The sequence below is a fragment of the Xenopus laevis genome, chromosome 5S (assembly GCF_017654675.1).
Source record: "Xenopus laevis strain J_2021 chromosome 5S, Xenopus_laevis_v10.1, whole genome shotgun sequence".
Classification (NCBI taxonomy): Eukaryota; Metazoa; Chordata; class Amphibia; order Anura; family Pipidae; genus Xenopus; species Xenopus laevis.
Window position 1 is genome coordinate 7,448,761 of NC_054380.1, and position 27,393 is coordinate 7,476,153.

General features: G+C 43.6%; 2 protein-coding genes across 4 annotated transcripts in view; both read left to right on the forward strand.

The window, feature by feature from the left end:
* glo1.S (glyoxalase 1 S homeolog) lies at window positions 1-23,333 on the forward strand. Of its 2 annotated transcripts, none has more exons than XM_041564036.1 (6): window positions 1-110; window positions 13,868-13,950; window positions 14,845-14,985; window positions 16,191-16,255; window positions 18,631-18,720; window positions 22,173-23,330. In XM_041564036.1, the coding sequence occupies exons 2-6, from the start codon at window positions 13,874-13,876 to the stop codon at window positions 22,259-22,261; spliced, it is 462 nt and encodes a 153-aa protein (XP_041419970.1). In that variant the 5' UTR covers window positions 1-110; window positions 13,868-13,873; the 3' UTR covers window positions 22,262-23,330.
* Window positions 23,334-24,722: 1,389 nt separating this feature from the next.
* btbd9.S (BTB (POZ) domain containing 9 S homeolog) overlaps window positions 24,723-27,393 on the forward strand; it is a 61,110-nt gene continuing 58,439 nt past the window's right edge. Inside the window, exon 1 of one of the 2 annotated variants that reach the window (XM_018264893.2) lies at window positions 24,723-25,281. The gene's annotated coding sequence lies outside the window, so the exon portion shown is untranslated. The remainder of the gene's footprint in view (window positions 25,282-27,393) is intronic. The other variant, XM_018264894.2, reaches the window with a different exon arrangement.

Here is a 27,393-nt window from a genome sequence, read left to right on the forward strand (position 1 = left end):
AGTAATTCTCCTACTGACTGGGTTCAACCTACTCCTGCACAAAGTACAGAGTTTGGATTCTGGTGTAAACGTCTTCTGGCAAGAGGTCCAAACAAGAGAAGTAGAACCAAGTAAGACTAAGAGAAGGACCTATATCTCTATGTTGGCTCCCAGACATGTGAAATGTCAATGGTCATAATTTCATTGTATATTTTGAATTCCCTTTAAACAATGGTTCCCAGACTGTGGGAACTCCATTTATAGGCTGGTGGCATGTAGTGCCAGGGGGGGTTTAGCCTTACAATCATAAATGCCAAATTATCCCCTATAACATTCTTATATACACCTGAAGGCTCAGCTTAAGGTGAACAGGGGTGTTCTTGTGAAAATATCGCTGAATGGCCAACCTTTCCCTAAACTGTATTTGTGTCCTTTTGATGAGCTAAGGCCACCAAAGGCTGGACATCCAAGGGAAATTTAAACCAAAAAAGTCCAACAACAATTGCCTTAAATATAATTCTAAGGTTCTTCTTATAAGAAGAATCTTTCCTTTTTCATGTATTCTCTATGTGCCTGTTGATATTGTCTTCTGAAGGAATGTCGTCCCAGCATTCTCAAGAAAAGCCGATAGAGTTAGAGCAAACTTGAAGATCTGTTATCATCATTATGAAAGTTTCATAAAAATCTTGGAAGCAAACATCATAAAATGTTCTGTAGAATAAAAAGTATCAGTTTGTTCAGTGACTGTAGGAGTTCCAGCACGATGTCAGCCTCCGTTCCATTGTTAATGGGCCCTGCCTGTATCTCACATGGTCTCTATTAGCATGAAATTACTGTTAGTCTGACAGGTCTCACTGCTTAATATGGGCAGGACAGTTATTGTGGGGCTAATTCAATTATTCCAATTTTTCACCCATCAGTGGAGACATTCAATAACAAATCACTCCATTCTAGGGGCGGTACCCGCCATTATAGGAACATTTACGTTTAGAAGTAAATTAACATAACAGCCATCTGCAGAGTCTATAATTTCCTACCCTGTGTTTTTTTGTGCAGATTATATTGGGTACGATTTATAAAACAACAGCAGAAACTGTGTCAAGAAATAGGGGTGAATCAGAAATGAATTAACTGCCTCTGCCAAGGAATCAGTCAAAAACAAAAGGCAGAGCAGGCAGTAACCCTCCCAACACTTTCCCCTTGTCTCTGCCCTTGTTTCTACCTGGTCCCTCTTCCCTTCCACTGTACCCCAAATGTGCCTCTGGGTACAGACACAGGAGGGTTCAAGAGGGGAGACTTACGTCAGTTAATTTACCTCCCCCTGTAATGCTAAGTTAATTGCCCTGCAGTTGGTGCAACTAAGTGCAAAGGAGTCAGAGTTTTGGGAAAAGCAGTGAGACAGCAGTGGATGTTACAATAAAGGGAAAGACAATGAAACGGTGTGTGTAATTTGGCACAATAGGCAGAGTCGTTTATTCCCACGGCACATAAAGCATTAAATAGCCAATGTTCAGTGATATCAAGGGGAACTAATATCTGCCTCTTGCACGGATTTTCCCAATAATCTTAATTCTAAAACAAATGGAATGGCACCAAACTGAAGCAGTCACTGTACTATGTCAGAGTGCGAAACAATTACGAGATGGGGTAATGGAAACTGACACCTTGAAGGGCATAACAAGAAAGAGGAGTCCTGCTGCTCAAACTATCTAACAAGCTGCCCAGGCTCCTTTCTCTCAATCTGTGACATTGCACCGGCTCGATGTTATGTAGCTGGGGAGGGGGGCTCAGAAAGTAAGAAAATAGCACTTGCCCCAAATGCTCTTGGCCCTGACCAATGGATCCTGAAACTCCAGTGTCGTGATTCTTTTCTAAGTGAGCCTGCACGTAGGGTTGCCATCTTTTCTGGAAAAAAATACTGGCCTTCCTATATTCTTGCCATTTATCCCTATTAATAACATTGGCATCAAGCATCATTTTTACCAGCCAGGCCCGGTAAAATACCGGCCAGGTGGCAACCCTACCTGCACGTGGGCAATTCTGAGGGGGGCTGTTATTAAAGCATTAAAAATACAGAGGTGCTGGTGTTAAAAAAGTAGCATAATTAATCAAGTTGTTTCCCCGTATATAAGGTACTACTGCACATGCGCCGAAAGTCACAAAGTTTCCGATTTCTTTTTCAGAAACTCCGTGACTTTCGGGCGCATGCGCAGTAGCTCCGTACCGGCAAATGCCTCCAACTGCGCATGCGAAAGTCACAAAGTTTTCGATTTCTTTTTCGGAAACTTTGTGACTTTCGGCGAATGCGCAGTAGAGCCGAACCGGCAAATGCCTCCTACTGCGCATGCGCTACCAAATGCCGAAGAAGAGCGCTCGGGAGAAGATGGCTGCCGTGAACTCCGCTGGAGAGGACCTAGAAGGAGGGGTAAGTAACTAGTTAGGGGCATTTGCCTGGGTCGAGGTAGGCCGGGGGGAGGAGGGAGGGGAGGCCTACACAGGGGAGGGATTTTTGCGCCTAGGGGGTTGAATTCTCCTTTAAGTCTACTAGAAAATCACGTAAACATGAAATAAACCCAATTGGTTGGTTTTGCTTCCAATAAGGATTAATTATATCTTAGTTGGGATCAAATAGAAGCGACTGTTTTATTATTACAGAGAAAAAGGAAATAATTTTTTGGATTATTTGGATAAAATGGAGTCTATGGGAGACAGCCCGTAATTCAGAGCTTTCTGGATAACGGGTTTCCGGATAATGGATCCCATACATGTACTATGCATTTTATCTGGCTGGTCGGTCACTCCCCTGATCTACTGATAGGCCACCTGCACCGAGGGTGTCAAAGTGTCATTTGGGCAGTGCCTGGCTAATAATTACGTAGGCAGTGAATATCAATATCTTCTTCTCTACGGTAATCTACGGTCTTCTCCCGGTGCTTCAGCAATTTCCATCACTTTCGGCGCATGCACAGTTCTCAAAAACTGGAAGACTGCTCCAACTGTGAATGCGCCAATGCAGCACTTACTTCACGAAGATTACTGAAGAGAAGAAGATGAGGCCCATGAACTCCGATGAACTGAATCTGCAACGAGGGGTAAGTAAAGAGTAAGGGGCATTTACAGAGGGTAACACCTAGGCTGGGGGGAGCAGGGAGGGGGCCTATGTAGGGTAGGGGATTTTAATATAAAGGGTTTAAAATGTGTGTCAGTAGATTTTTGGCACAGTGACCTAAACTGACATTGAGTTAGCCCTTGTCTTATTGAAACCACCCCCCACAGGGCCAGCAGGGGCCACGCTGTGGAACCACCAACCCCTATAATCTGAAATTTGGATTTTAGATTGATTGGAATCCCCTCAACTGCTTCATTTACTCCCAAAATAGTGCTTGATGTTTCCCAACTGCCATATTGTGTGCTTGTTTTGCTGATTTTTGCATATTTGTAATATACATTCATTATTTATTATTTATGTTTTTATTCCAAGATATTAAGGGATACATGTACTGTTAACATGAATGAACTTTGTTACAACAGCTCTACCTGCTGGTCAGTTTCACACCAGTCTGACCACCAGTAGGCTTGCCACCTGGCCGGTATTTTACTGGCCTAGCCTGTAAAAATTATGGTGGATCCCAATCTTATTAATAGGGAAAAAAGATAAATATATAGTAAGGACGGTATTTTTTTCCAGAAAAGGTGGCAACCCTACCACCAAGTAGTCAAGGAAGTTGTCAGGAGAAAGAAAGAGGCTGCTCTGATGTTATTTTGCTTAGGAATGATGTGAGAAACGTTTCTAATTCTTTTCCTAAGCAGAAGAGCATCAGAGCAGCCGCTTTCTTTCTCCTGAAAATTTCCTTGACTACTTGGTGGTCAGAATAGTCAGAAACTGACCAGCAGGTGGCCATGTTGTAACAAAATTGATTCATATTAACAGTACTTGTATACCTCAATATCTTGGAATCAAACGAAAATAAATAATGAATGTAAATTACAAAAGTGCTTAGAATAGCACCCCCATCAATTTTACATTCACTTATTTTAAATGGTTACTTATCCTTTAAATATAAAGGGGAGGACCTTTATTACTTGTTGTGTAATTATTGAAACATTTCAGTGTTTCTAAAGGAAAACTATCAGAACATTAAAATCAGCAGAGCAGGAAAGTAATTACAATGTGATAATTTGGCCCAAACAAGAGTCGCGTCACTCAGATGGAATTAACAGCAATGCCAGGAGGCTGCTTGCCACATTCCATCTGATTTACAATATATTCTGGATTTATGTTCAGCAATAAATTCTCTTCCTCCTTTCACATCAAAATGAATGAAAAATTCAGCAACTTCATTTCCATATTTATATTCTTTTTATCTATTAAAGCCCAATATTTATATCAATATTATTCAAATTCAATGGACTCATTTTCTTGCAGCAGATTTTGTTTTGTATCGGTGAAACCTGCTTAAAGGCCCACGATCCCTGTGCCAAGCTCATGCCAGATTTGTTTTAGGGTGGGCTCATGTCTAGGACATTAGAGGATCTCTTTTGTCTTTATTTTGCTTTCTTGGACATTTTTAATAATAAGTGGCCACTTCAAGCAATTTCACCAACATCTCTAATAAAGATATATATATATATATGACCTATATGTACCAACCCTATTTAAAGTGACGTAAGTGCGTTAACGAAGTTTCAATAGTAAGAAAATAACGCTAGCAAAAGTTCACTTAGAAATGCCCGCGCTGACGAATTTTCACTGGCGAAACTCCGCCTGCATTCGTCTGCCCATGGCCCTAGGAGGTCCCAAGAATCAACAGTAATGTAATAAGTACACTGCACACCCAGAATCTACTCACTCTGCAGTAGAGGTGCTGGTTATCCATTGACCCAGCACGGGTCAACGGAGGGAGGTTGTACCCCCCTCCCGAACCAATTTCACTGAACCAATTTTTCACCACGGCCGTGATTCTGGAGATATGCCACTGCCCTCATATGCATATATATATATATATATATATATATATAATACACAAAAGCCATGAATATCTTGTAAATTATATTCTAATAAACGGTGAGTTCTGATGTCATCAGTTATAAACGGTGAGTTCTGATGTCATTTCTGTCACATGACTCACTGAAACTTGTGTATTATAATAAATAAAGTACCCCCAGTTGTAAAATATGAGGTTATTAGAAGTTACCTCGCAGTTCCATGACCTGTATAAAAACACTCGGCCTTCGGCCTCGTACTTTTATATGGTCATGAAACTCCTCGGTAACTTATAATATACTTATATTTTACAAAAGGGGGTACTTTATTCACTATATACTGTATACTTGGAGTCACAGCAGAATGTATATATTGAGTTACACCCTGAATATCGGAGCAGAAAACGACTCACAAATAATATGAAAAACGGCATAGTGCAACAGTCCCATCTAGTGTTGCTGCCCCATTATTACATGCAAGACATTGGGTCACATTCACAGCACAGAGGCAGGTTTGTTTGACTTTATAAGATATTTTTTGGGGTTGTAGTATTTTAACAAGAGCTGAGAACTCCTTATGTCTCTTACACATGAGTTGCGTTTTACACCATTTTCATTTTAGTGCATTCATTTAGATGCAGCATGATGCATTTACTTCGTGTTCAGCTATCAGTAGAATACAGGATGCATTTGGAACAGAAAAAAACGCAGCTAGTTGTGTTAAAAAATGCATTTAAGCACAGTATATGTGGTTATTTGCACTCTGCATGCATTTAAAAAAAATCAGGGAAAAAAACACCTGTGCGTAAGAGCCCTGATACTCTGCAACAGGCCATGTAACCACTAATCACAGAATTAGCAATTAATACAGGTGCATGTTGCACAGAAACCAAAGCAGCCTGCAGCATGTATCTTACTTAGGGCAGGATTACACGGCCGATTCCGTGCAGTGAGCAAAATCAAAGTCACATCGAATGCACCGGAAATAAGGTAAGTAATGCCAGGTTTGGATCGTGTCGCATTGTTGATGTGACACGACTGTCAGATGCAGATGCAGCATTGTTGATGCAACGCGACTGTCGGATGCAGATGCATCCAACAATCGTGTCGCATCAACAATGCGACACAATCCGACACAGGCATTACTTACCTTATTTCCGTCGTATCCGATGTGACGCCTACGATTTTGTCGTGTATTCCTGCCCGTAGGGCTCTTACACATGGGTGTTTTTTGCTGCGCTCCCCTGTCTTCCGTTCAGCCGCAGGGGAGCACAGGAGTAAACACACTCGATTATTGTCAAGGGGGTTGTACTCACACAGACGCATTTAAGTGCTGAACTCAGACGAAATGCAACATGCTGTGTCCCACTTGCGTTTGGCGTGCACATGCATCTGTGTGAGTACAGCCCCCTTCACAAGATACATGCTGCAGACTGCTTTGGTTTCTGTGCAACATGCACCTGTATTAATTGCTAATTAGCTTAGCAGGATATGGATTCATAGGGTATATTTTTCAAAGAGTGAAGTAAGAGATCGCAATAGTCCATTTACTGGAGCACAATTTACTGGACATTTACACTCCATATGAAATGTATTCAACTTGCACTTGGGGCGCCCCAGGGGAAGAATAAAGATGTCACTGTTCTGTGACCGGCAGCTTGGAACATTTCTCCCTCCTTGTGTCAATATGTAACATGTACTCAGTGTTGTAGAATAGTTGCAGCCCATGTGGGGATTCCATTGGATCACTTCAAAAACAAGCCTAGCGCAAAAATAGACTAGATTTTTGGTGTTGCAATTAATGTATTGGGCAATACATTAATTGCAACATCAAAAATCTAGTCTATTTGATTACATGCTTGAAATGTCAGATCCAATACGTAGGACAAACTACACGAAAATTGAAAGAGAAAATTGGAGAACACCTGTCATACATTAATAGAGACAAAGACACCAAGGTTTCAAAACATTTTCATTCAAGTAACTCTGGAGATGTAAAAAAAATGTTTTAGCATACTTGGTATTGATAATACTTACTAAGGGCTCTTACACATGAGCGTTCTGACCTGCGCTCCCCTGCGTTCCGTTTTTTGGCGTTCAGCCGCAGGGGAGCGCAGGAATAGACGCAAGTCATTATTTGAAATGGGGCTGTACTCACACAGGCGCGTGTAGGCGCCGAACGCAGGAAAAATGCAGCATGTTGCGTCTGAACCTGCGTTCGGCGCCTACACGCGCCTGAGTGAGTACAGCCCCATTTCAAATAATGACTTGCGTCTATTCCTGCGCTCCCCTGCGGCTGAACGCCAAAAAACGGAGCGCAGGGGAGCGCAGGTCGGAACGGCCGTGTGTAAGAGCCCTAAAAGAGAAGTCTTCTGGATTTTTAATCTAAATACAAGGATACCACTGGGCATGAACTCAGACTTTTCTTTTTTTTTCCCTTTTTTCTAATTGTTTTTTGATATGAGGCAAGGTGAGTACCTTGCCTCAGACGGCAGCTCCCCAGAAGTTACCAGGGGCGGCAAAAAGCCGCTCCTGTAACTTTAAGAGACGAATTTCCGGTTATTAAACTGGAAATTCGGCTTTTCTAGCTCAGAGAGCGATATTTTGCACTCTGCGCTAGCAATGCGCTCCCCACCGGACCTCCCGTCTGCAATCCTAAGGTAAGCCTGGAGGCGGCATTGAGAACGCTGCCTCAGGCGGCGTTGATGCTTGAAACGCGCCTGTTGTTACCTGAAATCATTGCTTATATACTGGGATTCTGTTATGGACGCTGGTCCAGCAGAAGGAAGGCAGAAAATGACAGAGATGAATCCCCTGCTGGGAGAAAGAGTGAAGGGCCACAAAGTCCTTCTCAAACCCATGATAACATGGAGGAAGAAGCAGAAATTAGTAGGAGAAGAAGCAAAAAGAGGGAGGAGCCTAGAAGCGCCAAGAAGAAGAAAAAGCAGCACCACTCTGAGGCTCAAGAAAACCAAGGCCCAAAGAGCAATGGAAAAATGAAGGCAGAAGAGGAGAAGGAATTAAAGCAGCTTTTCCACCAGTTCATCTGCCAATGCTTGGAAGGAGATTCCTGAGGAGAAGACATAGGGAGAAGTGGGTGGGAGGGAGCAAAAAACTTCTCCAGATTAAAAATATTTCATACCGAACGGAATTTCCTATGACAGATCTGTATGGGAATCATTTCACTCAACTGCAACAGTGAGTTTTACTATTCAATTTGAAGTAATTTCTATGTTAAAATGTTCCCATGGAGAGGACATGGAAAACAGATGCAAAATTGCATCTGGCTCCAAAAACATTGGAGATGTAGAAGAATAAAACTGTTATTGTTTCATGGCATTTGTAATAAAATGTTATGAATAAAAAATAAAGACATGAGTTGTATATTATTTGTTAGCCCTTGAAATTTTAACTTGGGGTACCACGCCCCCAAAATGATAATATAGCATAAAAGTAGTATTTCACATAAATTAAAAACATATACATCCAGTAATAACAATAAAGTAGTATGTTCAGCATGACTGGGATTTAATTGGAAAATGTATTATTCCTGGGAAACAAGAGGAATTGTGAACAACCAGACTTTTCCCTTAAAGGAAAACTATACCCCCTGAACAATATAGGTCTCTATAAAAAGATATTGCATCAAACAGCTCATATGCAAAATCCTGCTTCATGTAAATAAACCATTTTCATAATAACATACTTTTTTAGTAGTATGTGCCATTGAGTAATCATAAATAGAAAATTGCCATTTTAAAAAATAAGGACCGTCCCCTGGGATCCTAGGATTCACGATGCACACAAACAAAGCAAATAATCCATATATGTTAGGTCACATGAGCCGCAATATTTCTGGTCAGGTGATCTCTAAAGTGGCACAGAGATGATCATGAAATGTTGGTTCAAGGCAAGAGATGTAAAAGGGCAATATTTACTCAAAGGGCATGTAAAGGCAAAAAAAAACAAAATCCCATTTTTACTTTCTTTAATGAAAAAGAAACCTATCTCCAATATACTTTAATTAAAAATGTGTACATTTTTTATAAGAAACCTGACTGTATGCAGTGAAATTCTCCGTTCATTTACTGCTGTGGATAGGAATTGTCAGATGGTCCCTAACTGCTGAGCAGGGAAACAATCATACTTATGAACAGCAGGGGGAGCAGCTGTATTTATGACGATCCCTAAGCAGCCCAGACCACACTGAGCATGTGCACAGTCTTGGGCTTGCAAAGATGTATAACAAAGTTACAAGATGGTGACCCCCTGTAGCCAACTTTGAAAGCATAAATTATTTGTTTGATTAGGCTTGTGGTGCAGTAAGTTCATGTTTATGTTTCGTATACAAAATACAGCATTTCTAGCCTTATTCTATTTTAGAATTCACATGCCCTTTATGTTTGTATAGGATATTACTGTAAGACTACACCATTCGAGCAAGTGATAATGATAGTGTATGAGAAGGAGCAGGAAATGCTGGAAAAGGGTTGCAGGGTTCTAGGTGACATAAATGAATGAATGAATTTCGCCATGGTCAGTTTTGGAGCAAATTTCCGTGTTTCAATGCGAGTGAAAAGATTTGTCAAACTACGGCAAAAATTTGCCATCCATTAAAAAAAAATTGACGCTCAAAAAAAATTGACTCTCATCAAAATATTGTGTTTTGTGAACTTTTCAAATGCACCCCCACATGCATATGTGCAAACTTTTTTTGCAGTGTCTAGTAGTGATGTGCGGGTCAGGGTTTCCCTGACCCGCACCCGACCCTAACCCACCCTGCACAACCCGCGCCTGCCCACACCCGCTCTTCCGGGGTCCTTGTATAGACCAGCGCTGACCCGTCCCGACAATGACGTCACAAAAGGGGCGGGCGAGCAGACGTGAGACTATAAAACCGGAAGTTGGATGCCGGCATTTGAAAGTGGCAGTGGGGAGAGCAGGAGAAGAGCTCAACCCGCACCTGCGAGAAGCACTGCAAGGTCGACCCGAACTCGCCCGACCCATGGGTCCCACGGTTATCGGGTCGGCTCGCACATCACTAGCGTCTAGGGACAGAGAGGGAGGGCGTGGCAGCAAGGGCAGGGAGTGGGTCTGGGCCGACGGTACCCAACCCAGTACAACTCTGATTGTGCATGTAGCAACCAGAGACCTGCAGAGATGATAGAGGGATCAGATCATTACTATCAACCCATTTTCTGTTTGCTACAGACCCCAGCTTGCCTTCCATATTGTATTGGAGTACTGGGGTTATAATGTGCTTCATCTGCACTGGGGGTGGCGAGGACTGGGACTCAAATAAGCCCTGGCATTTCAAACATCCTCCACAAGCCCACACAATAGCTACTGTCTATGGCTTCTTCCCGCAGCCCCTCTGGCATTTGCCAGAATCTGCAGATTGACATTCCGGCCTACTGGGGACTGAGTTAAATTCCCAAGGTAAAAGGAAAAGATAAGAGATGTAACAGCAGCTCGGATACTTCAGCACACCCCATGCCATGTCCGAGGGTATATAGCCCTGTTGGTATGCCATGTGCTCTGTCTAAGTGTATATATGCCTGTCAATCTGCGCCGTGCCCTGTCTGGGTGTTTATAACCATCTCAGTATGCCCAGTGTGGGGATATATATGTTGTGTGCCCCATGGTCTGTCTGTGTGTATATAACCCTGTCAACTTGCTCCGTCTGGGTGTATATAACCCTGTCAACTTGCTCCGTCTGGGTGTATATAACCCTGTCAACGTGCCTTGTCTGGGGCTATTTAACCTTGTCAGTGTGCCCTGTGCTGTGCTTAAGGGTACTTATCCATGTTTTGATACATAAGAAGTGACAGAACTATATTGCCTCGAATCCCTACATGTGCTTGGGGGGTACTGAGAGTTGTAGTTCTGCTCATTGGTGTGCTGAAGGTTAAATTTTCCCAGTATTGTGTTCTTAATTCACATTCAAACACAGAATTCAAGTAACCTGATTCAGGAAAGTGTGGGGACTATACACGGGCAGATTAAAGCTGTCAATATCAGTCCTTTAGGGCTAGTCCACACGGGGAGATAGCGACGCGTTTGTGGTGTGCTAACCACACGAGGCGATGCGCTTTTCAACAGTCGCCTGAAAAAGCCTGGCGAGGCATTTTCAGGCGACTGTTGAAAAGCGCATCGCCTCGTGTGGTTAGCACAGGCGTTTTTACATAGGCGCCCATACAAAACTGTCGCCGGCGACTGGCGCGGCGCTTTGTCGCTGCGACCGCAAACGCGTCGCTATCTCCCCGTGTGGAATAGCCCTTAGACCAATTCAGCAGTTTATCTGCCAGTGTTTGGGGGCTTCCGACGGGAGGCGTGCTAATTCTGGCAAACCCCATTGGCTAGTTGATGCTGTCCTCGTCCCGTCTGCGCCCATTCTTTTCATTGTAATCCAGTGGTTCAGCCCTAGGGCTGAACATTCGGATTAGCCCGATATCGCCCTGATATTGGTGGGCATATCGGGAAACGATCAGCTCATTAGGTGACCTCGCCAAACGGGTGGATCTTATCGTGTATGGCCACCTTAAGTTGAGGTAAAAGGAACGACTTCACATTGCCCTAAAACTCCCGGTCTCACCTGACAGATGTGACAGCAGTTCTGATACTTCACACTTTGTTGTTACTTCACAACCTGCCAACTCAGGCCCCTCCTCAGGCATCGTATGACAATCCTGGTTCCACCCACAGACTCTTATTTCAGTGCACAATAACTGCGCCTGCCCAGCTTGGTGTGTCAGTCAGGAGAAAGTCATGGCGGCGGAGCAGCAGCAGCAGCAACAGGGGGTTGAGCTGAATGGTCTGAGCGATGAGGCGGCCTATAGTATGTGCAGTGACCCACACCAACTCACTACGGTCTGTGTCTCTCCTTATACCTCCTATATCCTTACCCTGATCCCCTATATTCCTGTCAGTGTTGGGTTATATATTCCTGTCAGTGTGTCCTGGGTTATATATTCCTGTCAGTGTGTCCTGGGTTATATATTCCTGTCAGTGTGTCCTGGGTTATATATTCCTGTCAGTGTGTCCTGTCTGGGGTTATATATTCCTGTCAGTGTGTCCTGTCTGGGGTTATATATTCCTGTCAGTGTGTCCTGGGTTATATATTCCTGTCAGTATGTCCTGTCTGGGGTTATATATTCCTGTCAGTGTGTCCTGTCTGGGGTTATATATTCCTGTCAGTGTGTCCTGTCTGGGGTTATATATTCCTGTCAGTATGTCCTGTCTGGGGTTATATATTCCTGTCAGTGTGTCCTGTCTGGGGTTATATATTCCTGTCAGTATGTCCTGTCTGGGGTTATATATTCATGTCAGTGTGTCCTGTCTGGGGTTATATATTCCTGTCAGTGTGTCCTGTCTGGGGTTATATATTCCTGTCAGTGTGTCCTGGGTTATATATTCCTGTCAGTATGTCCTGTCTGGGGTTATATATTCCTGTCAGTGTGTCCTGTCTGGGGTTATATATTCCTGTCAGTGTGTCCTGTCTGGGGTTATATATTCCTGTCAGTGTGTCCTGGGTTATATATTCCTGTCAGTGTGTCCTGTGTTATATATTCCTGTCAGTGTGTCCTGTCTGGGGTTATATATTCCTGTCAGTATGTCCTGTCTGGGGTTATATATTCCTGTCAATGTGTCCTGGGTTATATATTCCTGTCAGTATGTCCTGTCTGGGGTTATATATTCATGTCAGTGTGTCCTGTCAGTGTGTCCTGGGTTATACAGTGGCGGAACTACCGGGGGAGCAGGGGGTGCGAGCGGGCCAGGGCCCGCACCCCCTCAGGGCCCCCCGGCAGTCCGTTTGACGCTGAAAATGCGGGCAAATGCGGCCGTACGGAGTGGGGCGGGGCCCGGCTGCGCATCACGCACCAGGACCCACCCCCCCTCTAGGATCGCTACTGGGGTTATATATTCCTGTCAGTGTGTCCTGTCTGGGCCAACCACAACTGCTCGTCCAATTCAGGTGCGCCAGCGTACAATTTGTTAATTCCGGGCTAGGCTTGGCGGACCAGTTCAGGACTGTCTGCGGCCCCGTTCTGGGCGGCACCTGGCGGTTAGGGACCCTCCTTATAATACATATGTTATACTCTGTATAACTCAGCCTGCAGCCTTGTGCCTTTATATTGTCACAGAACAACCCCTCAGTGACTTCTAATATCCTTATCATTTACAGTAGGGGGTACATTATCCCTTATAATACATGAGTGATACTCAGAGTTCCCTGTATAACTCAGCCTGCAGCCTTGTGCCTTTATATGGTCACAGAACCCCTCAGTGACTTCTAATATCCTTATCATTTACAGTAGGGGGTACATTATCCCTTATAATACATGAGTGATACTCAGAGTTCCCTGTATAACTCAGCCTGCAGCCTTGTGCCTTTATATGGTCACAGAGCAACCCCTCAGTGACTTCTAATATCCTTATCATTTACAGTAGGGGTACATTATCCCTTATAATACATGAGTGATTCTCAGAGTTCCCTGTATAACTCAGCCTGCAGCCTTGTGCCTTTATATGGTCACAGAACAACCCCTCAGTGACTTCTAATATCCTTATCATTTACAGTAGGGGGTACATTATCCCTTATAATACATGAGTGATACTGTATAACTCAGCTTTGTGCTTTTATATGGTGACTAAATTGTGTGTATGTATAGTGTATACACCCATTATATACAGCATGCACAAATACATTAGGGCTTAATAAATGTGTGTTGAAGGGACCATATACTCAATTGCAGTGATTCAAATTTTGGTATTTCTGGGAGATTTCTGGGATGAATGACTTTGATTTTATAACGGCAAAATAAATGACATTATCATAACAATTATAGGTGATTTTATTTCTGTGACGCTGACACTCATTTGTTTGTAATTTTTGTCTTTCTAGGATTTTATGCTACAGCAGACGATGCTCCGGATAAAAGACCCCAAAAAGTCCCTGGAATTTTATACAAATGTTCTTGGAATGACGTAAGTGAAATATTCCCAGCAATGAACTCATAAGATGCATTAAATGTATTGCAGAGGCCTGTGTCTGTATCAGCACCCTGCAGCACTGCTGACACTAAGAGACTTGCTGTTGATATAAAATGATAAAATAAGGAAAAAATAGGCTTTTTTTTTTAACTGCAAGGCTGTCGAGGCGAGGTAATGCTTTACCCAATAGGACCTTGGCGTTTTGACCTTTAGCCAATCACAACCACTGAGCAACAAAACATATATATATCCAGCGCTATTCCTGGACTTCACTGTAATTATACAAAAGATAGATAGGATCTGACTCCAGCATTAATAATAATAACCATAATTAGGGCCTATGTGCTGCTCACCATTGGACACTCTTGGTCCGGGTGCCTCCCGCCCCGGACCCCACTCTTGGACCTTAGAGTCGGTATAATACTCCTGAACCCCCCACATAGGATACGTATTTCAATCAATGTAATATGAGTCTTACCCCATTAACATTGTGACCAGGGTGCTGTCACCCCGAATCGGTCACTAAGAAGTACTGAATACTTCTTAATTGATGTACTGTACATCAATTATTGAGGCAACGCACTCCGGGACCACTTTGAAGAATCGCACGCTACCAGATTACAGGTAAAAACTGGAAATCTTTATTTTAACATCTGATTCACAATAGATAGCGCATTTCGTGGCTATGCATTTCCTCAGAGACCTCTAAAGATCTGCTAAAGATTATGCTGGCAAGTTGGGTCTTGGCTGGCATCTCTCAGTGCAAGGATTGTGTAATTCCTAATTTGTGTGTCTCTTAATGCACAGTATTCACCAATATTCAGTTCATATTGTCTTATGGAAGCAGGCTTCACTATTAACTCATGTGGTTTAATATGGAATTTGCAGCCTCCTTCAGAAATTTGACTTCCCCTCCATGAAATTCTCACTCTACTTTATGGCCTATGAGGACAAGAAGGATATCCCAGCAGATGTGAAGGAGAGAACGGCTTGGACATTTTCCCGCAAGGCGACGCTTGAACTCACACAGTAAGTTTAGTACCGCAAGACCAGCTGGAATATAAATGGGTGTGGGTGCTGGGGGGGATATGACATTGCACTGGAATGCAAATATACAAATTACAGATTGTTCTACCTAGTTAGGGAGGAGGGTAGTTTCAGGCATTTCTTTGCCGGTGGATCTGTCTCTATGGTGTGACGTTAACCTATAAGTTAGCAAAGTGCCACTGAGCTCTGTTATCAGATAATAAACAATCTCTGGGTAAATGCCAGTTACTAGTTTGCACCTCATGTCTCATTAAATCTAATTCAAATATTTGTTGTAGCATGAGCTGCATTGTGCGTCGGCTTGCATTTATCAGGGTCTCTGTGGTGCCGTTCACACAGCCCCAGCCCTGTGGTTCATCCTGCTTTTTTGGATGTTTTTTGACAGGGAAGTTGAAGAAAAAAAAAACACATTTCACGCAATGGAAACTGAATATCTTCTCTCTTATTTTAATCATGCCGCACACCTCTAGGGCTCCTTTGTAACATGAAAAATCACGGAAGAAACAGCAGTGATTGTTTCCTGGGGGTTAAAGCTGGAGGGCAAATTGTTAAAGACAAGGGAAGATTTACAGATTAGCAGATAGAATTAACGCCTTCACTGCCAAGACATGTGGTTGGCTCTTTGTAGGACTCTGGGAGTTCAGTTTTTGGTGGGATAATCATTACCTATACCTGCCATAAATACTCCTCATCAGTTTCATTGTTTGTTTGGTATGTAGACAAAATAAGGGGACATAATGCCGTCCTGTGAATGAACGTATATATTCCATATATTTCCCCTGAAATATAATTGTCAGGGTCACATAAAACCTCACAATTGTAAAGGTGGCCATAGACGCACAGATTCTATTGTTTCTACCTGTATATCTGACCATTCAGCTCTACATGTGTGTATTGAAATGAATGATCTTTCTTGGAAAGTTCATTTCCAAGAAAGATCGTAATTGTTAGTTCTATGGCCACCTTAACTCAATAACATGAGTTCTCTGTACTTGTATCAACCCTGTTCCCCAAGAAGCCCCTCACTTCTGTGGCACTGTCCCCTGTGCTGTAACTAGCCCTGGCACACGCTCTCTTGAAATAAAGGAACTCGAGGAAGCAACATCTTATCTATTGTACATGTGAAATTGGATCTTCTTTATCCTGCCATGTTTCATCCCATCTCATTTTTTGTTTCCGCCTGACAGCAACTGGGGAACAGAACAGGACGAGAAACCTTATCACAATGGCAACTCTGACCCCCGGGGTTTTGGTAAGTAACTTAAATGTGTAGCTTTAGGGCAGAGACACACGTGAAGATTCTTCGGGCGACTAATCTCCCCGAAATGCCTTCCCACCTGTTGGAATGTAAATTGCTGGCGGGATGGCACTCATAGCTCTTCGTTTTCCGAAGTTGACTCACAAGGAAACTTCAGGTGACTTCGGAAAACTAAGCGCTCCAAGTGCTAGTGATTTAGATTCTAGCCGGCAGGAAGGCATTGCAGGGAGATTAGTCGCCCAGCGACAAATCGCCTCTCCTATGCAAATTAGGATTCGGCCAAATCAGAATCCTGCTGAAAAAGGTTGAATCCCGAACCGAATCCTGGATTCGGTGCATCCCTACTTCTGTTGCAGTATTCTAATATAGTAATATAATATAGTAATATAGTCACACACTTGGGCTTCTCTTTTTCATTCACACGGTTCAGTATCTCAGGCTAATTGGCTTAGACCAGTGACACCCAGACAACCCAGTGCAACAGTGTCTGGGGGGGGCTCTGCCGGCTGGTTTGAGTGAGAGCCTGTTTTGTCTCCTAGATCAGTGCTGTCCAACTTTTGTGGTACCGAGGGCCAGAATTTTTAAGGCCTATGTGGTGGAGGGCTGATAATGGAAGTCATTGTTGACCACTCCCCTTTTAAACCACACCCATGTTATCACGAGAAATGTTAAGACAATACCCGCATTAATAGTGATGGCACACCCAAAAAAATCGCTGCAGGGATATCACTCATATGTAAAAAAGGTTTATCATATTAAGACATACCATTAAATCCATATGCTGCCTCCTCCCCTGTTAAAAGTACAGCAACCCCCAGCAAGGTCAGACTGGGGGGCCTAGGGCTCACTGGGACTGCTCTCCAGGGCCCCCCTTCTGCAACTCTGCAGGGCCCCTGCGCTTATGTGCGAACTGAGCCGTGTGGAGCGCGTAAGCAGACAGCGATGCGCCACAATATTTTTTTTCTAGGGCCAGCTGATCTGGAGAGGTGGTCTGGCCCGGCGGGGGCCATGAGGGTGTCCGCCGGCCCAGTCCGACCCTGACCCCCAGCACAAGATTAAACACCTTGGGGACCCCCTAACACGTATTTACAAACGATAATAAACTCATATCAGATTCTCCTTCCACGGGAAGAGTAGGGCAGGCAGAATAGAGCACACATAGGTAGGGTCACAGGCTGAATAGGGTAAGAGACAGGTAAACCTATCAGGGCCACTCTAAGATGAACACTACATACTATACTGTGATGTCTGTCTGAGGTTTGAACAGGTGATCAATGTGGGCAGCGGTCAGTTGATCTCAGTCAGGGGACATACAGGTATTGTGTAAAAATAAGAATGTTCCAGTGCATTATACTCGTTTAGATACAGAAGAATTGTGCTACAAAAAGTAGTGTTTCAGGCTGATTTATTGAATATTTCTGCAAAAAAACTACTAGTCCCTCAATTTTGTTCCACTTCCTGCTCCCTGAATTCCCAGGCTGTGCAGGGGAGCCGGCGGCTCTCAGCTCACTGCACTGTAGGACAGGAACCAATCAGCAGCTAGCAGGACCTGATAGGGAACTGAAGCTTGTCTGTGCTTGTGTGACTGCAGGGCTGTGATTGGCTGTCCCCATCCTACTGTGCGTCTGGCAGGGACCGTTAGGACACGCCCACCTCTCATTTGAAACACAGACAGGGACCAGAGAACATCTATACGGAGCTATAATAAAGGGGCTATTTTTAAAGATAATATTAATTTATAGCACCATTAAAAGCAACACCCGGAGTGGGAGAGGGGTGGCGGAAGCAGCCCCACAATTGGCGCTGATCTCAATTATTATACCTTTTGAAGCTTACAAAGTTAATCACTCAAATTTGACAGACTTTAATGGAGGGCCACACAAAGGTGGCTGCAGGCCGCCTGTTGGACAACACTATCCTAGATAATCCTGAAAGCCCAGAATGTTGATTGGGGTGAGATTTGGATTATACACGTATATTTTTTCCCAGATATTCTGGGGTCCATGGCTGATACAAGTTTTTTTGCATCTATTATTACAAGCTAAATAGAGACCCTGACCAAATGTTGGACCTATAAGGGGGGATTGACTTGAAAAAATCCAAAATACTATGGCTATCATTTTCATGTACTCCCGTGACTCATAAAGCCACACCTGCGCTGCATTTTTGGAAACAAAGCAAATGTTTTATCAGGAGCCAAGTAACCTCCCTGTATGTATTTGGTGTGTAGAAGGATAGTGTAGAGTAATTTGAGGAAACCCATGCAGACATGAAATATACTTGCAGCTATTATCCTGGCTGTAATTGAACCTGGGAACACAGTCCTGTCTAGCAATACTAACCCCTTTATGTGTTTTCCTCTTTGTTAGGTCACATTGGCCTCGCAGTCCCAGATGTCTATGCTGCTTGTAAGAGATTTGAGGAGCTTGGGGTCACCTTTGTAAAGAAACCAGATGATGGTGAGAATAATGCTATATTATCTCATTCATTACTGCTCAGGACTGTGGGTGCTCCCTTCACTTTCTGTCGAGACCTGTCGTATTTGTATAGGTTATAGGGATGCACCAAATCCAGGATTCGGTTTGGTATTCAGCCTTTTTCAGCAGGATTCGGATTTGGTCGAATCCTTCTGCCTGGCTGAACTGAATACTAATTTGCATATGCAAATTAGGGGCGGGAGGGCAATTGTATGACTTTTTATCACAAAACAAGGAATTAAAAAATGTTTTCTCTTTGCATATGCAAATTCGGATTCGGTCTGGTATTCGGTCGAATCTTTCGCAAAGGATTCAGGGTTCGGTCGAATCCAAAATAGTGGATTTGGTGCATCCCTAATAGGTTATTGTGGTCCAGATACCTGGTTGCTATAAAAGTGCACCTATTATAGTAAAATTCTTTCTCCCACTGGAGGTGCAAGAAGCAATACTATTTTTCGAAGAAAATGCACCTCATGAGTGCTATGCCATCCACAATGGGAGGGAGCTCGTGTTGTGGGTGGCCATGTTGGTTGATGTGCATGCACATAATGATTGGTCCCCCTTTTTGCTAATTTTGAGTATACTGATGGGGGGGAAAATTTGCTATGATAGGTTCCATTTGGTATTGAAGAAACCCTGTTTATGGGTATACATCTATAACATGCAATCTACTTCCCATATAAAAATGTTTAACATTTATTGCCTCAGGAAAACGCCACCCTGTAAGTGGATTTTAATGAAGCAGATTTGCTCCAATCAGCAGCTTCCTACACCTACACTGAGAGGCAAAGCGTCGGCCTGAGTGAGGCTACACAAAGCCTAGATCAACCTGAAAATGCCTGCTTTCACATTTATAAGGCTGATTTGCACTTCAAATAGCTGCACTCAAAGCTCTGCCTGTGTAGTTGCAATAAGCTGCTTCTCTTAGCCTGTTTATAATTGTTGGCAGAGAGAAGCATTTAATATGCAACTTGCCCTTGCCCTGAAAATGTAAAATATAAATGCATTTACACTCATAGAAAGCCTGTCCATGTGTTCTCAATTTGGCAGGCAGGGCTACAACTAGGGGTAAACAGAGTAGGAGGCTGCCTAGGTCACAGTAGCATGGGGACACAACATGGAGGAGATCAGTAAGTAAATTATACATGCAGGGAGAAGTTATGTGAGTGTCCAGAAAGGGGGTTACATGGGATAACTGAATCAGTGCGAGTCAAATGCACCTATAAATGAGGAAAACTGCACATAAAAACCCTGTTAGAAGCAGTTTGTTTTGATAAATGTTCACACACAGCCCCACCCCAAAAGCAATTTTACATGTCAGGTGTAACCAGTTAGTGTAGTTAATCGATCTCCACCTGATTTCATTAACCTGATGCATATCTGGCAGTACCTACAAGACTGAGCTGCCATAACTTGGGTGTCAAAACACTGCTTAAAACTCCACAAACAATTTTGGCGCGATCCGATGCGCTGTGACAAACCGCATGCGACTTGTCGCATGTGACAAAAATAAGGTAAGAGATAGAATTGTCACATGGTGTTGCATCGTTGATCTGACGCGACACAACTGTCGGATGCAGACGCTGCTTGCTGCGTCTACATCCGAAAGTCGTGTCGCGTCGGATCAACCCTGCGACAATTCTATCTCTTACCTTATTTTTGTCGCATGTGTTTTGTCGCAGCGCGTCGGATCGCACCAAAATCGTTCGTAGAGTCCTACCCTTATTGAACATAATCTTCATAAGGGCTCTTACACACAGGTGTTTTTACGTGCGCTCCCGTGTTGCGCTTTCTTCCGTTCAGCCACAGGAGTAGATGCACTTATTTATTGTGAAGCAGTTTGTTTTGATAAATGTTCTCACACAGCCCCACCCCAAAAGCAATTTTACATGTCAGGTGTAACCAGTTAGTGTAGTTAATCGATCTCCACCTGATTTCATTAACCTGATGCATATCTGGCAGTACCTACAAGACTGAGCTGCCATAAGGGCTCTTACACATGAGCGTTCTGACCTGCGCTCCCCTGCGTTCCGTTTTTTGGCGTTCAGCCGCAGGGGAGCGCAGGAATAGACGCAAGTCATTATTTCAAATGGGGCTGTACTCACTCAGGCGCGTGTAGGCGCCAAACGCAGGTTCAGACGCAACATGCTGCATTTTTCCTGCATTCGGCGCCTACACGCGCCTGAGTGAGTACAGCCCCATTTCAAATAATGACTTGCGTCTATTCCTGCGCTCCCCTGCGGCTGAACGCCAAAAAATGGAACGCAGGGGAGCGCAGGTCAGAACGCTCATGTGTAAGAGCCCTAACTTGGGTGTCAAAACACTGCTTAAAACTCCACAAACAATTTCCGGGCGATCCGATGCGCTGTGACAAACCGCATGCGACTTGTCGCATGTGACAAAAATAAGGTAAGAGATAGAATTGTCACATGGCGTTGCTGCGTCTGCATCCGAAAGTCGAGTCGCGAAGGATCAACCCTGCAAAACCATGCGACAATTCTATCTCTTACCTTATTTTTGTCGCATGTGTTTTGTCGCAGCGCGTCGGATCGCACCAAAATCGTTCGTAGAGTCCTACCCTTATTGAACATAATCTTCGCAAGGGCTCTTACACACAGGTGTTTTTACGTGCGCTCCCCTGTGTTGCGCAGGATTAGATGCACTTAATTATTGTGAAGGGGGATGTACTCACACAGATGAAGTGTAATCGCACAAGGTGGGACGCAGCATGTTGCATTTCACCTATGTTCAGCGCATTTGTATGTGGGGGAAACCAAAGAAAAGTTAAACCAGCGTATGGCGCAGCACAGAAGAGCCAGCTCCTCTGATCAGAACTCAGCCATGTACCTACATCTAAAAGAATAAGGACACACGTTTGAAGTCCAGATCGGGAGAGCGACTGGTTTAAAAGACATGTTAAAGACTGAAAAGCCAACTCTGAATAGAGGCAGAGGGGTTTGACATCTATTGTCTGCCACTTACGATGCTGCTTTGGCACCTCTCCCTGGAAGGTTTAATAACACATCAAAGCTCCAATATTGCTCATAAAATCAACACCTAATTTAATGACATCATTGTGGATTATGATAAAGATTATGCTGATTGGAGCAACATTCCAGAGGATATATATTCTTGAAGGAAGATTTACAAGTTATTCTGAATTGAGAGAGCCAGTTGGACGACTGGTGAAACATCTTCAAGGGGAAAAAAACACAGCAAGTCCAGTTGATTTGACTTATTTCCATAGATATAGATAGATTCCATAGATAAGAGCCCTTAGGATAAACATTACCCATGTATAGAGCACAGTAAGTGGTACAACATAATGAGGAACTAAAGTGATGGGTACAGAAAAAATTATAGAGACAAATTATAGTGTTAATGGTTGGGAGGACAATTTTTAACATTCACCAGTGTCTGTGCTTATTTTTTAGGCAAAATGAAAGGATTGGCTTTCATTCAAGACCCTGACGGATACTGGATTGAGATTCTTAGTCCCAACAACATGCAGTCTATAATCTAATGGAGGTCCAATCATCGGAATTCCATGGCGACTGATTGGCACAAAGAGAAACTGTTAATTTACATGGGGAATAACTCTAAATAAATAACAATTATTATGCACTTATTCTCATTTCCCTTTCCCTAAAATGCATCAAGTTGCTTCCATTCCCTTATATGTAATACCTGGAGCAGGACCCCAGGCAGACTCCGGCCTCTTCTGTGGGGTTGGTAAAGAGTTGTAGGTGGACAGATTGCCAGATCTGCTCTAGAGATAAGAACAAACAAACAGAAGTGTGTATTTGTCTTCTTTATCCTTGGAATATATTTGCCCTATTTTGGGCACTTTCGTAGATGTTAAAATATGCACTGGACTGAGGCCTGAGTTAATAGGCCACTAGTTCATATGTTTACAGTCAAGATCTAGAAATCTGACCACACATTGACCAATTTGGCTACACTCAACCAATCCCTATGACCAATATATTCCTGGGTTATTTGGATTGATTCTGGAAACCTGCACCAGTGTCCTGGGTACAATAGTAACACAGGTCACACATTCTAGCAAACTATAAACACTACTAAAATCTGTGAACAATTGCACTTGATAGGAGTGAACTGTAACTGCCAGAAGTAACTATACCGTGTATCTGCCACTACATGCTGGTTCCACAACTATTTCCCAGTATGGGATCCCACAGGTATACACTCAGTTCATTGATTTCCCAGCATGCAGCAGACCTTGCAACGACTGCCGTTGGGAGATTGGTCCCAGAAAGCACTGCACCCTAATCTCTGGTTTGCTCCAGTTCAGACCATCTTTCTCCCTTTTGTTCTGCAGGGGTGAAAGGGTCCCTTTAAACTCTGCATTTGTGTGTGTTGCCTGAGGGCACTGGTATATAAAGTGTTAATGTTTTTATAACATCCATTTACTGCACTGTGGGAAAATCACCCACCCTGGTGTTGGTGAACTTGATGCAATGCCGTATATCCTGATAATACTATTAGTGCCTTCATTAGTGTTAAACCTTGATGAGTTCATGCGATTAAACTGGATATTATTTTTACGCCAAATAAAGGGTTTGATAGAAGTGTTCTGCTTTCCTGCTCTTATTTATATATACATGGGAATATGTGTTTATACCTGAGACATCAGTAGCATGGCTATGCGAGTTTCTAAGCAGATGAAGGAGAAAATATAGATTGGGACAGGGTTTCAACAGTCATGTTATTCTCTCATTGGCATAGTTTTAGGGCCCTTACACACGGGCGTTTTGAGCTGCGCTCCTGTTTCATGCGTTCAGCCGCAGGGGAGCGCAGGAGTAAATGCATGCCATTACTGTCAAGGGGGATGTACTCACGCATGTAATCGCCGAACGCAGGTAAAATGCATGCTGCTTCTCAACTCGTGTTCGGCACTTACATACGTCTGTGAGTACAGCCCCCTTGACAGTAATAGCATACATTAACTCCTGCGCTCCCCTGCAGCTGAATGCATGAAACAGGAGCGCAGCTCAAAACGCGTGTGTGTAAAGGCCTTATGGTATCAGGTACAGGGGAATACTTATGCTGCAATAGTTTTATGGTATCTCTTTGAGACAGATAAAAGGGAAACCATGGGGGGGGTCCCTTGCACTTTTATTCTGAGATTCAAGGGGGTTATAGGCGTTCCCCCAGAATTTACAGATTCTGATTCCTTAAAGGACCGGTAACATCAAAATTCTTTAAAAATTTGTTCGTATACATCAAAAAAAAAAAAAAAAACCAAGACAAATTAAACTTTAAAATCGCAAAGTCTTTCTTAAGAAATAACTTATCGAAACTCCGCTTGCGCTCGTCTTCAGAAAGTGATCGTGCGATCCATCATGCGGCGCTCGATTTCTCCTCCCTGTCTTCCTAATAGGAGATAGCCAGGGAGGAGAAATTGAGCGCCGCACGATGGATCGTCACCTTTTCTGAAGAGGAGCGCAAGCGGAGTTTCGGCAAGTTATTTCTTGATAAAGACTTTGCGATTTTAAAGTTTAATTTGTCTTTGACCTTGGAGTCCTTGTAGATGATAAACTTGGCTGTAGCAGGGAAGGTAACCAGATAACAGCTCCCTAACACAAGATAACAGCTGCCTGTAGATCTAAGAACAACACTCAATAGTAAAAACCCATGTCCCACTGAGACACATTCAGTTACATTGAGAAGGAAAAACAGCAGCCTGCCAGAAAGCAGTTCTCTCCTAAAGTGCAGGCACAAGTCACATGACTTGGGGCAGCTGGGAAATTGACAAAATGTCTAGCCCCATGTCAGATTTCAAAATTGAATATAAAAAAATCTGTTTGCTCTTTTGAGAAATGGATTTCAGTGCAGAAATCTGCTGGAGCAGCACTATTAACTGATGTGTTTTGAGAAAAAAAAACACGTTTTCCGGTGACAGGATCCCTTTAAGCACAATTCTTCTGTATCTAAATGAGTATAATGCACTGGTTCATTCTTATGTTTTACACAAAATGTCTCCTTTAAAGCAATAAAAGAAATAAGATTAACGACAAAACTGGGCGCTTTACGGAGACTCCACAATAGATATAACGACGTTTGAGACTTGATAGAGCCCAAAAGGACTCGGATCAATAAATGCAATTTGGGAAGACAAATGTAACAGGAGGAAAGGTCGGTTCCAGCTCGTGAGAATCGCAGCGGATCACAAGGAGAACACGAGAGCTTTAGACTGAAGTTTGCGACAATAACCAAGAAAAAGTCCATTTGAAGTTCCGGCCACACGTTAGAGGTCTCAGCAGATAAAAAGAAATAACGGAAGCCGAGGAGGCGAGTTCTCCAACAAAGAGCATAAGAAAGACACCAGCTCCTATTCACAGGTGCGACTGAGGAACGCTAACTTACGCCGTCTCAGCTCGCCACTCCCACACGTGATGCGTCATTGCCTTACGTGCAGTGGTGACGTCACACGCTCGCGTGGTGAGACTTGGGGCATCGGGATTTTCTGTCAGACAAGAGGCTGGGAATTTGCAGTTGACAGCTCTGAGGGAGGCGTGAGTAAGTATTGGGGAGATCGGGCTGCATTAGAAGCTGTATGAGGAGAAGCAGGAGTGTTGGCCATTATGCGCTTACCGGGCCTCCTGCTGTCGGGAGATGTAGAATTAGGAAGGGTCGCAGGCTGCACTCATGTTCTTTGCCTACACACAGCTTTCCCTACTGATTGTTTTGTCACACAATGTTTATCCCGGCAGAGCTGCAAAGGGATTGGCTAATCTACAGGGGAAAGCTTGTACCCCGCCCTTCCCCCAAAAGAACATGAAGTCACCCTGACAACCGACCCTCCTCCTGAATCAGGTCCCCCCCAAAACCCACCCGGGCAGCCGGGCTCCTGTCTTTTCCCATGGAGGGACTGTGTGTCTGTGTGATTGTGTGACTGTGTGTGTCTGTGTGTGTGTGACTGTGTGTGTCTGTGTGTGTGTGTGACTGTGTGTGTCTGTGTGTGTGTGTGACTGTAGGTGTGGGTGTGTGTGTGTGTCACTGTGTGTCACTGTGTTTGACTGTGTGTCTGTTTGTGTCTGTGTGACTGTGTGTGTCACTGTGTGTCACTGTGTGTGTGTGTGTGTGTCTGTGTGATTGTGTGACTGTGATTGTGTGACTGTGTCTGTGTGTGTGTGACTGTGTGTGTGTGTGTGTCACTGTGTGTCACTGTGTGTGTGTGACTGTGTGTGTGACTGTGTGAGACTGTGTGTGACTGTGTGTGTGTGTGAGACTGTGTGTGAGACTGTGTGTGAGACTGTGTGTGTGACTGTGTGACTGTGACTGTGTGTGAGACTGTGTGTGAGACTGTGTGTGTGACTGTGTGACTGTGACTGTGTGTGAGACAGCTGCAGATATATCTATGTATTCACACCGTGTGTTAGTGAGAGTGTGAGGGGCAGGGGGTCTGTACAGTGGGACTATTATGTTATTCCTCATTCTTTGTGATTTTATCTGTATTTGTGCCACTGAGAGCAGAGTCTGTCAGTCCTTTCTCTGCATGCGACTCTTCAAACAATGTGGCAAAAACCAGTTCTCCTCCAATTCTGTATCCGCTGCCTTCCCCTGCAATGTTCAGGAGTCACAACCAGCACTGCAGAGAATATAATCAGGCAGACAGAAGTATTTACATGTGTGTGTATAGGAAAGTTACTGTGTCCACCACAGCCATAACTACTGCTCCTGTCATAGGGTTGCTTCTATACTCACTTATATGTAATAGATACAGTTACTATAGGTCCTTATTTTGTGCACCCTCTATATACCATGTCTTGTTAGAAAGGAGTCACCTCTACTTTATTTATTAATGAGCTTTTCATTGATATCTCTTCCATAACCTGACTGTCCTTACAGTAAATAAACCCTTCCTATGCTGATGGTGAAATCTCTTTTGCTTCCCACCAATGAATCACTTTTTCCCCTCTCTTGGTAGGGAATCCCATAACCTCACTGCCCTTACAGTAAAGAATCCCTTCCTGTGCTGATGGTGAAATCTCCTTTCCTCCCCCCCCCCCAATGAATCACCCATTCCCCCTCTCTTGGTATAGAATCCCATAACCTGACTGTCTTTACAGTAAATAAACCCTTCCTATGCTGATGGTAAAATCTCCTTTCCTTCCCACCAATGAATTACTCATTCCCCCTCTCTTGGCAGGGAATCCCATACACGTCTGCCCTTACAGTAGAGAACCCCTTCCTGTGATGATGGTCAAACCTCCTTTCCTCTCCACCAATGATAAAATGAAATTGCACTGTATATGTATTGGATGGACAAGTCCTGTTTCCAGATTTCACTCTATTGCGTTGGCTGTACTTCCCCATAGCAGTTATGGCATTACCCAACACAGAGTAAAGTTCAGACAACACAGAGTAAAGTTCAGACCACAACAAACTCTTGGCTCAGTTTGATTTTTTTGGGGAATTTTATATTTGTTTGTAACTCACTTAGGCAGAGACTGATGGGAATTTGATAGAGACGTTAGATTGTAAGCTTACCGTGACTGGGACTGATGGGAAGGCGATATGGACTTTAGATTGTAAGCTCACTGTGACTTGGACTGATGGGAATTCGATAGAGACAGTAGATTGTAAGCTCACTGTTACAGGAACTGATGGGGAGGTGATAGGGACTTT